This window comes from Lactuca saligna, chromosome 8 (genome assembly GCF_052625555.1).
Source record: "Lactuca saligna cultivar CGN05327 chromosome 8, ASM5262555v1, whole genome shotgun sequence".
Classification (NCBI taxonomy): Eukaryota; Viridiplantae; Streptophyta; class Magnoliopsida; order Asterales; family Asteraceae; genus Lactuca; species Lactuca saligna.
Window position 1 is genome coordinate 78,451,778 of NC_136424.1, and position 18,434 is coordinate 78,470,211.

General features: G+C 37.5%; 2 protein-coding genes across 2 annotated transcripts; both read right to left on the bottom strand.

Moving 5' to 3' along the window:
- Window positions 1–1,549: 1,549 nt before the first annotated feature.
- On the bottom strand, window positions 1,550–2,732 carry LOC145009260 (uncharacterized). Its single transcript, XM_078967952.1, has 3 exons — window positions 2,313–2,732; window positions 2,085–2,206; window positions 1,550–2,007 (listed from the first exon to the last, which is right to left on the bottom strand). The coding sequence occupies exons 1-3, from the start codon at window positions 2,443–2,445 to the stop codon at window positions 1,684–1,686; spliced, it is 579 nt and encodes a 192-aa protein (XP_078824078.1). The 5' UTR covers window positions 2,446–2,732; the 3' UTR covers window positions 1,550–1,683.
- Window positions 2,733–3,748: 1,016 nt separating this feature from the next.
- On the bottom strand, window positions 3,749–5,110 carry LHCA6 (PSI type II chlorophyll a/b-binding protein (Lhca2*1)). Its single transcript, XM_078967951.1, has 4 exons — window positions 4,759–5,110; window positions 4,620–4,657; window positions 4,027–4,541; window positions 3,749–3,921 (listed from the first exon to the last, which is right to left on the bottom strand). Exons 1-4 carry the CDS (start codon window positions 4,989–4,991, stop codon window positions 3,898–3,900), a joined length of 810 nt encoding a protein of 269 aa, XP_078824077.1. The 5' UTR covers window positions 4,992–5,110; the 3' UTR covers window positions 3,749–3,897.
- Window positions 5,111–18,434: the final 13,324 nt, after the last annotated feature.

Here is an 18,434-nt window from a genome sequence, read left to right on the forward strand (position 1 = left end):
AATGACCAAAAGTGCAATTTTAACAAGACCATAGGGATGAAAAACATAACAAAATCAGACCACAATAACGAGCTAAGTGTAAAAAAAAAGTTAGAGACCAAATGGGTACTTTTGATCAAATCATAAATACGATTTCAATAAGTTGCTCTTTTGTTTTAAAAATAATATAAGGTTCAAGAACAGTTTTGTTAAATGTTTATTTGAATTGATACTTTTTTTTTAGAATTACAACTCTTATCTGTGATTGAAGTGTTATAAAGAAATTAAAACCGCGTGTATCCATTATGTTTCCCCAAGAGATTTGTAAACCCATATCAACCGATCAAGCTTCATCAAACTAATATGATTATTTTTTTCGCACCTTAGTATGTTTCCGATTGATTATTTTGGAGACACATTATTTTTTTATTTGTTTCTTGTAGAATGCAAAAGCTTGAAGGGTTGATAGGTTTTTTTTGGAGGTATTGTGTTTCCTTGACCGCCCCTTCAGCTAAATATTAGGGGAACCGATCAAATTGATTTTGTTTCTATGGATTTTTATGGTGTGTTCGACACGAAGCGTTTGAGAGCGTCTAACTTTTAGCGTTTAACAAAACGCTCCGTTTTAAACAGAAAATCTCGTTGACACTATAAACTTCCAACGTTTAGTTTAACAAAACGCTCCAAATTTAAAACGCTACCCGCTACCACTACCCGTTATTTTTACCGAACACGCCCTTATATATAGAGTTAGGATGGAGATGAGGTGGAGAGTTTTGCAATGGTAGAACTATGACATGATACCCTTCGGCTTAAATCACGAAGAAGAATATGAAATGGTACGTTTTAACAAAGCCAAAAAGTTAGATCTTTTTTTAGCAAACTTGTTGCAGACTACTACAAAAATATTTCAAACACCTAATTCATAATGTTAAAAAAAAAAAGCAAGTTCATGAATAAAAACAACAAATATCCATTTTTTTCCATCTTCACATTTTTGAATTTTCTTCATTTCTTTTCTAAACTTGGATTTGTTTACAACAATAGTATTTCTTTGAGGTACTTTGCTATCTTTCAACTTTGTAACTTTTTGAAAAATGATAGTTTTGTACATGAATATCAAATTAGGGTCGATCCACTAAAAATCATATTTTGGCCCTCTTTCAAACATCAAATTTAGAGACCTTAAAACATCCTTCCTTGGTTCAACATCTTCCAATATGTCCTTTTCGTTGAGGCTAAACCACAAGCACAAAGCACAAATAGTAAACATCCATAATAAGCTTGAAAAATAGGATTTTGATGACCATCTGCAAGTCAATCCTTTATTTGCTGCTCAAAATCGGTTTCTTGCTGTTGGAACACGATTTTGAAATTTGATAATCATATCTTCGAAGCTTGAATCCTTCTATGGGCGCTATAAAAGGTCGTATCTTTTTCTTGGGGGCTCGAATTAGGTTTTTAGCAAAATATAGTATATAAATGGAATATAGTGGTATTTTTAAACCACTTAAGTAAGTTTAATCAAGTTTGGACCAAAACGACATTATTTTAGACAAGTCACCAAACATGCGTGGAAAACCATAAATAACATCTTATTACGGAAGTATTTAAAACAAATCCAATACATCTATACCTTCTCACAACATGTATTTTACACATGATCCGAATCAAATACCCTAAAATACATGGACGTGGTGCCTTCTAACCAGAAGGTGTGATCATAGAAAGAAGCGATTGATAAGCAGGAAAAGAAGAAACGAGTTGAGAACGATTAGCCAGCACAAAGTCGTCGACCTCGAAAGCAGGCGCAACCGTGGTTCCCACCAGCGAAAAATGCTTCTCTGCATCCCTCGCTGCATTTTTCACGACTGAATAATCCATCGTCGATACGTTGTAGTCTCTTGTAGGGAACGCACCAAACCACACATCCGGTGGCACCGTATACTGCAGTCGTTGGTCTTCCCCAATATCTTGTCCGATGGTCGTTAACTTGACACTTCCATTTTTTTCATACATTTCCAATATCTGTTGCAGAAGATGACATTAATTATTGTTACTAGTTACAAATCAAATCTGTTGGAGAAGATGATGGATGTAATTACCGTTAGAGGTTCACCCATGTAGAAGTGCCATGTTTCTGCACTTGGAAGACGGTGGAGGTGAGATACACTCCCGGTTAGAAGCAGGAAGTATATGATTGTACTAATCGGACGACCGACCTTGTCTGTTTGAGGGTAAAATCAAGAAGATTAGATCAAGAGAATGATAAAGACTTTTCTGTAACAGTTGGTGAATCGACTAAAGATTACGAAAGAAGTAGGATTACTTACATCGAGGGGGAAGTTGAGAAGTGGAAAGGTTAACGGAAAAGTCTCTGAATGTTTCTGCGTAAAAACCACCTTCTGGGTTTGGTTGCAGGTTCAACCTCGACATAACTTGAGATGACGTTGGACCCATCTTCATCTTCTTCGATCGCCTGTTTCCTTGTGTAGAAACTGTGTTAAAAGCAAAAAGGAGAACATCTACAACCTACTATACCTGTTGGGACTTTGACCAGTTGTCGCTGACCAGCAGTCCGATGCACAAGGTCAAAGTTATTGAATATGTAGGGGTTGTTGGTGGATGTGTGGTTTTGACACATAATCTGTTTTCTCCCTCTTTTTTGTATATGTGTTTAGTTCAACTGATTGACTTTGTATCAAGCACAACAAAATCGACTATTCCGAAGCAAAATTATTATATTACTCTGTCTTTATAATTTTTAAATGAAGGTATTGAAAAAATACTAACATGCTGAATTCCAGTTACGGAAAAAATAGTTATTATAATATGGATAAACAAAAGTTAAAAGATGAAGTATTAGTTAATATATAGATATTTCATTTACACCAAGAATAGACCAAGCTTAGCTTGTTTTTCAACTATAGGGCCAGGCTTTGCTTAGGTGTCGGGCTGGTCGGATTTTTTTTTTTTCCTATTAATTAGGCGCGGTTGAGACTTGAGATGGGGAGGAAATAGGATGATCTATTGGGAGCATATATAATGTTGATAGACCGGATAAAAGTTGCTTGCTCTTGGATCCATTTTGTTGTATAATGTTGTAATATAAAAATTAAAGTAAGATTATATTATAAAACTCCAATAAAAATATGTTGCTATTTTTTGCATTTATTTTTAAGATATATTACTTAATTTGTCGGCATTAAGTACTATATTATAATATAAAAATGATTTTAGATGGGACAAGTATGTTGCAATTTCTTGTATTTATCCCTAAACTATCACATATTTATAATTTGTATGCATTACCTATAATCAAATGAAAATATATTTATCCTTAGAATATAGCTTGCGGGCTTAACATGACGATTTCTGTACCTATAAGGTCCACGTTTACCATGATTCCATCAAGATTGGGCTTTTTGTGGACCAAGCTGGGCTGGTCTGGCCTATTGTGCATGTTTAGAGTCGGTCTTAGAGTTTTTTAAATGGTTGTATAAGTATTGACCTTCAAAAAAACATGCCCGGTGGTTCTGAATGTGTTTACCATGCACCAAAAAACTTTATAAATAGTTACATAGGAAGATGATCTAAGATAAAGTTGAATAAAAAAATGTAATACTATGAGAATTCCATTAAAACTTACAGGATTTGAATGGGTTGGGGATGGCCAAACCTTTATGAGTGGGATATTAGTGTTTGTCTTGTCCATCGAATTAAGCAGAACAATAGCGTTCTTGAAAACTAAGAAATCATAACCCAACGATGAAACACACTTCTTTTGTAATTAGCAAAGCATATGTATACATATATGAGATTAAATTTGAAACAGTTTTAACTACTTGGTTAACTCAATCAAAACATACAAGTTTACAAAAACTGTGATTGAAGGAAGGCTAGTAACCAAAGCATCGATCACTGAATCTGGGTGCTGAAGGCCTGAAAATGAGACATAAATTAAGTTAAACAGATCGAAACACCAATCGCTCATATATTGATCATAAGAAGAAAAGTAAAGTAAAAAAATTAAGATGTTAACTCTACCGAGAAAATGTTGACATGACCAGGATCTGCAAGGTGTGCCGATAGGTTCTCAAGGGGACCTTGTCCGGTGTAAATGGCTTGGAATACAAAACCTGTAAACGCCAGCATGGCAAGCCGGCCGTTTTTGATCTCCTTCGTCCTAAGAACCATCACTGGCTCCGGCGACCCTCTTCCCCACATGAACGGGTCAAACCACAACCCACCGGGGTACCCGACATCCGGCTTTGGTTTCTTCCTGTTGGGAAAATTAGGTTCGATGTCAACGCTCCCTGGGTTGACCATGTCAGCCCATCTTCGACCTTCCACCCAACCCATCAAAGCTAATTGCACTACGAATAATGTGGTTGGGTCAGCAAAGTATTCTCTTGACCCAGCATCGAACCATGAAAAGTTTTCGATAAACCCCAGGCTTTCGAGCCACTCTGGGATAAGAATTCCCGCAACTGCCAGCATCGCCCATCTGCTGTGCATCAGCTCAGCTTGTGCAAACCATTTCAGTGTTTCTGGATCAGATCCTAATCAAGAAATAATTTTTCTCTCACGACTTTGAAGATTTACATAAAAAAGAAGACAACCCGTTGAAATTTGCGTACCTAAGCCGAGTGGGTCGAACCCAAAATCTCCAGGAAGGCTAAGATTTATCAAGAAAAATCAAGGAGGATATATTAAGCATGTGTATATGTTAATTGTCATGTATGAATTCAGATGGAAGTGAGAGGTTAAAGAATTGACCTGCCATCAAGCCATTCAGGAGGAGAGCTTCCTGGGAACCATATTGGTCTGTCAGCAGGAAGTGGTTCACATACACTTGATACGCCTCCTTTAGTTGCTTTAAGCTTCAATCCATGGCTGCTTCTCAACAAGTACCTTGGATTATTGCTCCTTCCCACAGAAGGTAACTTCGTGGTCAACTCTCCCCTTGTTGAGAGGGATGAATGGGAGGTGGAAGCAATGGTGAAAGCCATGGAGATTGCCTTCGATCTCTAAAAGGTTGGATGGTAATGGGAGACGATAATTTGTAGTATAATTGCAGAGATCGAAGAAGAAGATGACCAATGGTGGCACGTGTGTGGATGGATACGTGGGTCCGGTGAGTTTGTGAATTGCTTGTTTACTGTGTGTCTCGAAGTCATGGACTTGCGCATATTTTGTTCAACTTGGGATAATATGTGGGCTTGTATTTTTTTGGAAAAGTAGAAAACTCAAGAAATTCATAAAATTCACAAAATCATTAAGAACAATCTTTTAGTTATTAAATGTGTTTAGGCTACAAGGAATGACGTACCACTCAGGATGGATTTATAACACCGGCCATGTCACACTTCAACATGTTATAATATGAAATAAGGGTGATGTTCTTATGTTATAAAATGATATTAAGAGGAAAAAAGGATAATATGTGCATAAATGTGTGTGTGAGAGAGAACTCCAATTTTAATATGTTATGATGCCAATACCCCTTACCATAACATTGGATGGGGGTGTGCTCATTGTGTTATAACATCATTAGTCATTATGTAATGCCACATAGGATCTTAACGCATACCTTGTAGCCTTAATTTTTTTTTCTAAAATGACATTGGATGTGTTCGGCAAAATTAGTTGGTAGCAGGTAGCTTATAGTTTGTAACGTTTTGTTAAACGCTACATCAAGTAGCATTTGGATTTGAAGCTTTTTCTTTAAACTAAACGCTAGAAGTTTGTAGTGCCGAACGAGACTTTTTGTTAAAAACTGAGCGTTTTGTCAAACGCTAGAAGCTAGAAGCCCTTGAACATTCCGTGTCGAACACGATCATTAAAGATTTTATATAAAAAAACAAAAAACCATTAGTCAAAATGGAAACAAGACTCCATCAGAACCTAAGTACTAAGTACATGGAAGTAAGTCACTATCCAAATAAAACCTTAGACCCCAATTAGATATTTAACTAAAGAATGCAACAGGATAGACCCAAACAAATCATCTTTCGGAGGTTTGCTCTCTATAAAGTAGAGAGCATTTTTTAAACTTTCACGACTCAAAGTGTAGGGGTGACAATCTTAATCCGAAACTTTCAATCCAACCCAAACCCAACCCAACAAATATTAGGTTGAGTTGACGTCGTTCAGATGATGCTATAAAGCTCAAATGAATTGATTCAGGCTTTTCTTCTTCACTAACACTTCAAACTTCTTCCTAGATCTTCCCTAATCTCAAAATCGCCAACTACATTTCCCTCATAACTCTACCATATCTTTTTGAGTTTAAACAAAAGAAAAAGAGACTTATGTGTTAATTTTTCCTATTCTATACAATTAGTCCACCAACTAAACATCTACTAAATTGACCACTAGTTGGTTTGTTAGGCGTGTCAAACCGAACAAATAAATGGGTACGATATACTAAAAAAGAACACTGCCATATTGCACTAAAATATAGTACAAGGCAAGCAGGGCCGAACCACAGAGACACGGGACAACCAGTCTATACCTCTTTGCGCAAGGTACTTTGATCGCCAAAAGTAAAAAAAAAAAAAGGGGGGGGGGGGGGTTGTATGTTACAATTCAAATAAGTAATATAATGGAAAAACAAACGATTAGCTGATTAAAGGAAATTCAGAATTTTTAAGGACTCCAACTCTATGTGTAATGACTTAGCTATGTGATTCCAAGATGACATCATATTTGTTCAATTCTACCCAAATTGGTACTTGAAAATGTTAACAAGCTCTAACACTTCTCATTCACTACATTAATTAACCAAAACAAGTTCTATGATTAACTCTAACCTCACCAATCTAATCTAACCAAGCTCTTATAATTAGGATGAAAGATTGCATTAAGCTTTATGTGAATTTTTCCAAAAACATTCAATACTCCTCACAAGCTCGGAGCGTAAGAATGTGTGAATATGATTTGCACTAGGGTTATCAAAAGAATTCAATTTAGTGCTTGTTACTTGCTCTATTTCACAAAACAATTACGTATTTTGCAAAACAGATAACTTGAATGACCTAACCCTAATTCAGATGGCCAATAAGAATTGTAATTAGAATCAAAAATTCGATTAAGGCAAAATCAAATTCACTAGATAGAAATTAGAAACAAACATCAAATCACATGATTGAAATCACATGATTGAAATCACAACTAAAAGTCAAGACATAAAGTTTAAGAAAATAGGGTTCTAGCCACACATGGCTAGAACAGGATCACAAGTTAAAAAGATGGAAATAGTGTGCAATTACAACTTACAAATAAGAGAAATAATGTTTCCAAATGACAAATGATCAAACCCTTGCAAAAACCTTCAAAATCCTCTCACCAATAGTGCTCTGATACGATGTGTGTGTGTAAAAATGACCCTCGTCCCGTAATATATAGGAAAAATTGTCAAAAGGCAGATTTTGGGTCGAACACGGCCCGTGTCAAAATAGGCTAAACTAACACGGGTCGTGTTCAGCATGGTCAAAGTGGTCCGTGTTAAAATAGGCTAAACTGATACGGGTCATGTTCAGCATAGTCAACACCTTCTTCTTGGTTAAACACGCCATGTGCCGACTTTTTAGTGTAAATCTAACACGACCCATGTACTCCTCTGACTCCAAATCCAAACTTGATTTTTTCCGACTTTTTCGTTCTTCGCCCGATCATCCCGAAATCTTCACCAATGCTTCCCGGAACCTCCCAAAGCACGTTCTAACCTCCGGTTTACTTTAAAAGAACATGAAAACGTGCAAATAAGGTTGTTCTAGAGACTAGCATGAATTGGATGCAATGCACGAAAAATGAATAACAACTATGCTAAATAGATACACAAAAGGGACTAAAACATATGCAAAAAGGTGCACAAAATGCACCTAACAAATTTCTCCAAGCTTAGACCTTTCTTGTCCTCAAGAAATAACAAGAGTTGGATGAAACATGATGATTTCTAGATAGCAAAAAGAAACATAGAGCAAAAGGGGACAGAAGGATCCTAAAAGCTAAGAATGAATACATGCAATAAAAACGACCATGAAAAAGAAATACATGTACGAAAGAAACTTGAGAGAAATGAACCAAACAAAAACTTAAGAACACAAGTAATCTTTTTATTTATTTTTATAAATGTGAATATACATGATCAGACTTTACATCGATGGGGATCCAATCACTAATGCCTAGGCGATCATCATGCTACCTTTCATATATCACAGACTCCCAAAGTGAGGAAGACTACGAAACGGTGTAACCCAATAACCCAACCATAGTTTTATTTAAACTTCATACCTTAATTAGATTTGTGAGCGAAAATAACACAGTTTAGGATCTCATGTCCTTAAGACTAGATGCTCAAGAATCAGAATCGATGCATCCTTAAGAACCCGTCATTACCAAACTTTTCATTTTTGATATAACGATTCATAAAACAATTTAAAGAAAACATCATCAAGTTATTCCATTTCATAAAAACCATATACCATATGTCTCAAAAGCATGTCATAAAATAGTAACAATGTCAGAGTACAAATCCCAATAATCTCCTATGCGGAAAATTGTGTGTATGTTGCGTTGCTACCGTGCCAGCTCCTTTTCTGTCGCGGAAGAAGTTCCTGAAACCAAAACTGAAAACTGTAAGCACAAAGCTTAGTGAGTTCCCCCCATCATACCACATACCATACATAACACATATTGTCTAACATATCCGGGTACTAGTTACCCCTTCGGTCTTTTTCAACCGGTAACTTGCCTAACATATCAGGGTGATGGCCTACCCCTTCGATCATTTCGACCGGTAACTTGCCTAGCATATCAGGGTGTTGGCCTACCACTTCGGCCCCTTCGAACGGTACCTCGCCTAGCATATCAGGGTGTTTTCCTACCCCTTCGATCCTTTCGACCGGTACCGGGGACTATTTCACCCCTAATTCTACCACATAACATCCTAGTGCATAAACATATAATTTATATACTACCTAGCTTTTCTGGGTGCTGACATACCCCTTCGGCCCTATTGACAAGTATTGGGGTCTATCCTACCCCTTCTACCACTATTACATAGCATCATAGCCTACTAGCACACAAGCATAACAGATAGTGACATGTCGGATAATTATCACAAAGACAATCATCTCTACTATAACTCTTACTAGTGGGTCGGCATTGATGCCTTCGACCCCCTTCTACTAGAATGTAACTCACCTCAATGTCGCGTAATAGTTGAACTGTCCTTGGTGCTAGGATCTTCATACTCATAACCCCTTTAAGGGTCAACTCTGGTCAATGGTCAAAGTCACAGTCAACATCTTGGTTAAAGTCAACATCCTAGTCAAAGTCAACATCCCGGTTGACTCAACTCACCGAGTTGGTCCATCAACTCGTTGAGTTCCATAAATTCATAAAACTCTGAAATATCGATCCTACTCGTCGAGTTCTTTCATTAACTCGTTGAGTTCTTCCTCATAACGTCGTAGGGACCTTTTACTCACAACTTGCCGAGATCCTCCTTGAACTCGTTGAGCTCTCCTTCATACAGAGTCGGGACATTTTGCTCATAACTCGCTGAGTTCCTCCTTGAACTCGTCGAGTTCTTTAATCTTCAAGCCCAAAACATATCCAACTTGCTGAGTCATCTCCTAGACTCAACGAGTTTGCCCAGTAACAGAAAGGTTGGGTGTCCACAACCCAAGTCGCCGAGTTGTATGAACAACTCGTCGAGTCCCCCATAGTCTAAATCCTTACATTCGTTTCTAGTTGGGCTTAATGCATCCAAAACATAGATCTGGTTCCTTAGGGTTGGTATGTTACGTAAAGTTTCTAACTCTACGTCCATGCATGGATTATTTAGCTCAAAGGTTCTAAAAAGTGGTTCACATCTTGGATGGGACTCCTATGGCCATAAAGTTGGCACCTTTATGTCATGGAGTCCCTCAAAGGCTTTGGATCTGAAGTCATGACCCCAAAACATGCTTTCATCCATGAATGGTTCCAAAAATGGTAAATACAATCCTAAATGAAGATCTAAGCAATAGAAAGCCAAGGTATCAACTTTATACTTCAAATGAGTCAGCAGTGTAGCTAAACTTCCAGATCTACTGGCCCCCTCTTGAATCATCAAGCTTCTCCTTCCTTCTTAATCTTCAAAATCACCAACAACACATAACTATGGCTAAAAAACACTCAAAGATATATTAGGGTTCCGTAGCTAGGGTTTGGGGTGATGGAGGATGCAAATGAGGCCACCCTTTGGAGGTTAAGGTGCTTAAATAGGGTGCAAACCCTGAAGATTAGGGTTTCACTCCAGTAGATCTACTCGTCGAGTTGAGGCTCTTAACTCGTCGAGTAGACTTCGAGTCTCGCGTCCAAAAATTTAATTCCTACACGACAAGTTTGGGGACTCTAACTCGTCACGTCCCTTTGCAAAAATGAATAATTCTTATTTAAAATACGTACCAGGAACCAGGCGTTGCAGTATAACAGAGGTCTGAGAATTAGAACATGTTGTTTGAGGGACACTAACACAAATATTTATAGCCAAGTATGTGATATGTCTAGCTGTCCTTGTAACCATACAAAATTCAGTCAATTATCGACCTTTTTTAGGTAGTAGTATGATGTGTCGGTCATACTAAGGAAACAATAGGTAATGTGTGCTTATCATTATCTCTTTGTCATGTAATCTAGATTTGTGATTGATTTTAGATCTTTAATTCAGATGAATATTAAATTGTCACAAGCCAATTATCCTACGACCATGTTGACCAAGAAGACAAAGATCATGGTATTGTATTAGCTTATCATCGGGTTCAAAAAGGGGGGGGGATCTAGATCAATGAAATTGTTAATATAGTCATTTTCATATGTCCAAGTTGTTTAAGAACTTACCAATGAAGGAGACCATAGCCGGTTATACATAACTAATCGAGGGTGTAACGCCCTCAAATCCGGGCTAGTCAATTTAGAGGCAATAGGGGTCGAAAACAACTTTTTAAAAAAAGATTATTTAGAATAAATAATATTAACCAAGTTGTGGAATATGTCACAAGGTTTCCGTACATATAAAGAACGCCGAAATCCGAGTTATAACGAAGAAGTTATGGCCTGTCGAAGTTTTACGGCAAAACCGGCAACACCGGGAAGCGTAAATAGTGAATTTACGATAGAGTGAGATTTAGCCTTAGCAATATAAACAAAAGTCATAGAATATGTTACACTAAGAGCGTCGATAAAAAAACGCCCAAATCTGACTTCGTATGAGGAAGTTATGATTTTTCTAAGATTCGGCTTAGCAGTGCATGACCTGAAACTCGAATTTTAGTTCGAGCGGTTTTTGGATTATGCGACCTAAATAAGAGTTTAAGATATCATTAATAGGAACTTAATAGTAAAAAAAATGAGGAAAAAGGAGTCCGTATGAAGGAGTTACGAATTCTTCGCGGTCATTTAACAGTCTAAACGCCTCCTACTGTTAAATTTGAGATCGGTCGAGAATTAGACGACGGAGTCTAAATGAAAGTTGGATATCTTGATTGTGACTACGTGTTGAAAAAAAGAACGTCGAAAACGGAGATCGTATGCGAGAGTTATGATTTTTCTAAGTTTGAAGACTGATACGCGATAAGGGTGACGTGGCACCACCAGAATTGGACACGTGGCACCACCAGAAGGCCACCACATGCACCAACTCGGCGAGTAGGTCCCCCTACTCGGTGAGTCCATCAGATATTTTCACTATAAATAGAGGTGTCGGGTATAGCCTCTTCTTCACACCTCCCAAACATACTTTCTCTCTCTAGTTTCTCTCTCTAGCCTCCCCCCCCCTAAAGCCTAGGTAAACCCCCTAGAACCCGAAGGAAGCCCCGAGGCTCCCGGAGTCCCGAGAAAAAGGGTCTTTTGGCTAGGAAACGCTGCTCAAGCGAAGCCCGGTTTTCGAGAAAACCCGCTGTAAGTGAGCTACGCCTACCCTATCTTTAGTGTAGCTTATGTTTCGATATAGTGATGTTATTAGGTCTTTAAAATAATTATCTGGGCTATTATTATGAGTTATATTGAGTGTTATTTAATGCTTATATAATAATAATAATAGCTAGACTATTAATTAGTCGCGGTTATCATTAGACTAAACCCTAGTGGTATTGGTACTAGGTTTTATCGAAGGAAAATTGTTTTGAGAGTATCGAAGTGTTGTCCGAGTGCCGACTCACCAACTTCCCAAGTGAGTGCATAGTTACTTTCAGTTTACACATAGATATGAAGTATTTTATATAAATTACGTGCTATGTATGCATATTATCTGAATACTTGCTATCTATGCTGGATGAACATTTTTATACATGTTTTCAATGATTTAAAATGTATATGTATTTTATATCTACGATAATGATGGGGTAAACATGGGTAGATATAATATATGGAATATGAGTTGAATGATGAGTTGAGAGGTGTTATAGACCACAAGGTGAGGGTGAGAGGTGGACGATGTGAGAAGCCTTTTCCCCATATGATGGCCACGTCATTCAGCAGAGTATGGATGACAACCTCAGACTATTCTAGACAGTCTAGTGGAACACTAGCAGGCTCGCAACCTGTAGGTGTTGTGAACGATGTGTTCACCCGGTGTACTCTAAACCCTGATGATCATGCAGACTTGATGCCTAAACCTTGGTGACCATGCAGACTTGGTGCCTAAACCTTGGTGATCATGCCGACTTGATGCCTAAACCCTGGCGACTATGCAGACTTAGTGCCCGTTGTGTAAACCGTGGCAACGATGGATTTCTTGCCGATCCCTTAGGATAATCCTTAGGAATGAATGAACGAGGAATAGCTGATTCTTAGGGTAGATCCTTAAGAGTAAAGAAGATAATGGGGATGGGTAATTGGGTTGATTGTTTGATTGTTAAACATAATAATTATATTATTGTGGGTTGAAAACTCTATGTACTCACCAGGTTTTCCAACCTGACCCACTCAGTTTATTTATATCACGGGTGTCGATATGAAGCGATATTACACTGAGAGATTAAAGAGATGTGATCACTAGTGTAAATAAATGTAACTCCGTTTATGCTTATGTTCTTGTATTGATGATGACATCCCAAACGTTTTAAAAAGAATAAAATACGTTTATTCGGAAATGTTTTGATAACGTATTTATCATATTTTTCTAGGAACAAATTCCGCAACATTCTTATGAAAAGAAGTACTTTGATTTTTTATAAAGCATAAACAAAATCGGTCTTTTTTGGCCGTGAAAATGGGGATGTCACAGAGGGCTATTTTCACTTCACTGATGAGCTCATGGCATGGCAAAACCAATTGACATGTATAATCTAAAAGTCTAATCTCGAGGACTTATAGGGGACCTCAAACTGCTACACATACAAGAAATAGTGTCGCACTAGAGTATATGACAACTTGGTAAATATGTAGATATTTATGTTGGGGTTTGTAGTAGTAGCGGAGCCAGAGTCAAAGTAAAGGGGTATCCCAAACCGATGAGTTCGATTTCTTGGTTTTCCAACCTCGGTTTCGAGTTTAAACCCAAAATCATTCGAAAGTTTAACTTGTTGAGAATTGAGAAGCTTGTGTTGCTTATATATTAGATATACAGGAGCTATGTTTCATGTTATGATCGATGTGAAACAATTTTAGAATTTTAAAAAACAAGTTAAAAAACTGATAAATAAAATAAAGTACACACATGTAAGCCCAAGATTCCAAAATAAGGACCTAAAAGTTAAAAGTTCAGCGTTTTACCAATTAGACAATTCAATACTGTGTTTAATTTTCACAACATCATAATATAATATGTATAATCCATATAAAACTATATAAAATGAGCTGCGAAAATAAAAGAAAGTAAATGTTTGAAAAAAGATTTAAACTTGCAACCTCTAAAAACACCCTCTAACACCTTAATCATCTAAACCAACTACAACTTGTGTTACTATCTCACTAAACATATTAACATTATATATATATATATATATATATATATATATATATATATATATATATATATATATATATATATATATATATATATATATATATATATATATATATATATATATATATATATATATATATATAATAAAATTAAAAAAAAATTACAATATTAATTTTTTTTTGAAGGGCGTACCGAAATACCACGGATCTATTGTGGATCTCCCCTAGTTCTAGTTCGTGGTGAAAAGTCCAAATCATGGTGGCAACAAGTTATATGTGGGGTGGGTTTTGCCGATATATGTTAATATTGCTTTCGAGTTTATTTATAAAATTATTTCCCTATTATATACAACTGATTTTACATAATTATATATTTAATTAGGTAGAATAAAATTTGAATAATAAAAGAAAATGAAAGTCTATCTTTACATAAAAATTAAAATTATTGTGAGAATATGAGTCATGAGTCATGACTCTCGAATTGCTGTTACCCCGCGACTTTCAAATGTGACACCACACCAAATATGAAATATCGTAATAAGGATCCGTTTGGGACATGAAGCTGTGTTGTATAATTAGGATGCTGTGGACACTTCACGAACACATTTTGGCTTTCAAAAACACCAAAGTTTATAAACTTTGTTTTACCAACGATAATAAATAATTTTTGGCAAGAGTCTATGTATATATCACTTTTTTGTTCCATAACATTTATTATGACGATGTGATCATCAAATTTTAAGGCATGGGATATAATATGAGAAATTTACAAAAATAGCTTAATTTTTTAATGACCTAGTAAAAAAATGGAAACAAATTTGGATATATTTAAAAATAATCGAAACCGTAGATGAGGCAAACATGCATATGGTTTTGTCATCTCTTCTGCAAAATCATCATCTCATCGGTGATTTCGTGGTATCTATAAAAAAATCATTATGTCCAGTTTCGAAAACACAAAATCGTAGATGTCATATAGTCATTTGCAGTTTTCTCTCAAGTCGTCCGTGAACGTACACGTCATTGATGTACATTCTATGTATTAAAGACTTGTACCATTGTAAATGTCCATGTCATCTATGATTTCGTTATTCATTTTTCCGACTTTCGGGAAAAAATTATATACATTACTTTTAATTTTCAGCGTATATGATAAAGGAAAACTATATATAAAATTACTTACTCTTCTTCAAACATGAGAGAGAGAGAGAGAGAGAGAGAGAGAGAGTATCTTTGAGGGTGAAAATGAGCTAAAATTTTCTTTTTTAAGGTTTAAATATTTTTTGGCTAATGGGCCTTAAAACCACAACCCATTTGACAAAATCACAGAAGAGTTACCGTGTCAAACAATGAAACCACATACGAGCTGACAAAACCACAAGCTTGTACCTAATCTGCAATTATGTTGGTTATTTTTGACAAAATGCTATTTTTTGACTCAATTATTAAAATACTATACTGTAAAATTGGCCCCGTTGGTTTGCAAAAAAAATATGGATGGAGTCCAAAATCTTTTCAACTTGAACCATTGGTTCAAATGCTAAAACTTTTTATGGTTTTAGTCCTTTAAACACTTGAAAATACTAGACAAAACTACAAGATTGGTCTCCATGGTATTCAAAAAACTTTTGATGAGGTCCAAAAACTTTATCACTTGTATAGAATGTCCAAAATCAATGTTTTATTGAGTTTTTAGTCCCTGGAGAACTTGAAATATCTACTTTGCCCTTTTATTTTATTTTTTATATTTACTTTAATACTTTATTAATTAAACATTAAAAGTAGAAGAATTAGGTCCACCCCACCCCACCGGTACCCTTCCCTATCTCTCTCTCTCTCTCTCTCTCTCTCTCTCTCTCTCTCTTTGTTTCTACGTAAACTCTTCTTCTTCATTTTCAAATCGGAGACTTCAGTCTCCCACAAATCCCGACGATTATCACTATCACATTTCATACTCTATTTCTCTCATTTCTTCCCTAATTTCACATCAACAAAACCCCGACTAGGAACCACCGAAACCTCTAAAAGCTTTTGACAATAATGGAACTCTGCTCTACTAATTGTTGCTTCCCCATTAGAGAGCTTAACGGTTGCCGCCCTAACGCCCCTTATTGTCTATAAGTACATCGTCTCCTATCACATCCTTCCCCTTACCCTTCTCGAAACCTCATCCTTTTTTTAATCTACTATTTTCAGTGAAACCAACCACCACCTTTACCCACTCTTCCTACATTCACTCGTAAAACCCACACCTCACAAATCCTCTAACATTGATCCTCAAGCATAGGCGCACCTAATGGTTTCCTTGATGATTCAATTCAGATGGATGAGATAAATTGGGTCTTGATCCTATTGAACCTATTAAGAGGAATATTGTAACACTCAGTTTCAAATTGTTTCATTGTTCAGGGCCATGGCCCGGTCATCCGTCATCATAAGGTTTTGGGCCTTGGGGGGAGGGGGGAGGATTTGGCCCTCTTTAGATATTGGTGTTATAGTCTAAGTGATCCGAGCGTTTGTTTTTGTTTCGGAGCCCAAGGTGTAACACCAGGAATCTAAAAGAGCAATAAAGGTGTAACACCGTAAATATCAAGACAAATTTTTCATTTAAAATAATCGTTTTATTCTTAGAAACACTTGTTCAAAATCTCATTCATAGTCGAATTACAAAACATAACTCCATTTTCACTTGCATAGAAAACCTGGATCCTCCACAATATGACTCTTTCTCTGGTGTGTACAATCAAGCGGGTGCCGTCCCGTGATACTGAAAGAAACCTGAAAAACATCACACAAAACACTGTAAGCACGAAGCTTAGTGAGTTCCCCAAAATACCACACATAGCACATATTAGCCACTCGAGGCTATAACTCTATGGGTCCGTGCACCCAAACTCTGTGAACCCTCAGGTTCTAACTCTGGGAACCTTCCGGTTCCAACTCTATAAACATGCACAACATAAATCACATAGAAGTAATGTAGTACAACATATCACGTACATATGGCATACAAATACTCTGATCACATAACTCTGGTTACCTACTCGAGGTAAAGTATAGTGAGAAGACTCACCTGGCAAGCAGAAAGCAGATATCCCCACACTTAAATCTCGAACTCGCCACCGCCTAACACGTAAGGCAAATACTCTCATGAATATAACTCTCGAGACTAGAATCAATCCTCTCATGGCACCCTCTTAAGGGTAAAAGACTATTTTACCCCTCTCTTGGCCCAAAGGCTACATCGCTGACCAAACCCTAAAAGTCAACGGCCAACCCTTGGTCAAAATCAAAGTCCTCAGTCAAAGTCAACCCCTGACTGACCCTACTCGCCGAGTCAACCCTGTGACTCGTTGAGTTCCCATAATCAGAACTTCACTCAATCCGCGACCTAACTCGCCAAGTCCAACAACTCTGAGTCCACTCGCACACAACTCACCGAGTCATCCCTCGACTCACTGATTCTCGACTCAACCAGAGAATATCGGGACCCTTCGACAAGACTCGCCGAGTCCAAGAACAGACTCGCCGAGTCTAAGGCTATCATCAACCTACTCGCCGAGTTGTTCTTCCAACTCGCCGAGTCCCAGCTCATCTTCAAGCAACTCGTCGAGTACACCCATGTGACTCGCCGAGTACCACCGGTCTGAATCCATTCAGAAGCATTCCAGGCCATGCAACTGCTCCAAATCATAGATCTAGTCTCCTACCATTCATCCATCACGTAAAGTGGCAAACTTTACGTGAATCCAAAGAGATCTAAGCCGTTTGCACATTGGGCTAGGGTTTGGGACATGTAAGCTTCACTAAACACTCCAACACAGGGACTTTCATGCTCTCTGATTCTTCTCCCTTCCAGATCTGAGGTAGCAACCTCAGATCTAACCTCTAGACTTCCCATTACATCCATAGACAAATTCCCACAAACCCCAAAATTAAGAAACAACATAACAACAGTCCAATAACGAGATATTACCTCTAAGAGATGCCCCAACTGCAATGTAATTCGAATCCAAGAAAATCCCCTTGCTCCAAGCCTTCAATCTCCTAAAATTCCTTCAACAATTACTTCTCCAAGCTCCAATCCACTCAACAATGGTGCTTCTCCGCGATTTAGGGTTTTCTGGGGCTCAAGGGGTGATAAAGAGGCTGGGAGGAAAACATAATGATCTTTATATAAGGCTCAACCCCGAGAATTAGGGTTTTCTCCACTCAGCACCTACTCGCCGAGTCCATTACACTGACTCGCCGAGTCGGCCACTTAACACGCGACCAAGTCGCGACTCTACTCGCCGAGTCCGCACATGGACTCGCCGAGTCACTCTTTCCCAATTTACTCTTTTAGACCTTCAACTCTACTCTTGATATTTCGGGATGTTACAAAAGGAAGGAAAAGCCCTAAATGATGAAGTCAATTCATCGAGTCCATGGAAGAACTCGGCGAGTCGGAGCGGTTTCTGATTCGCGAGTTAAGTGACCGACTCGGCGAGTCAGGA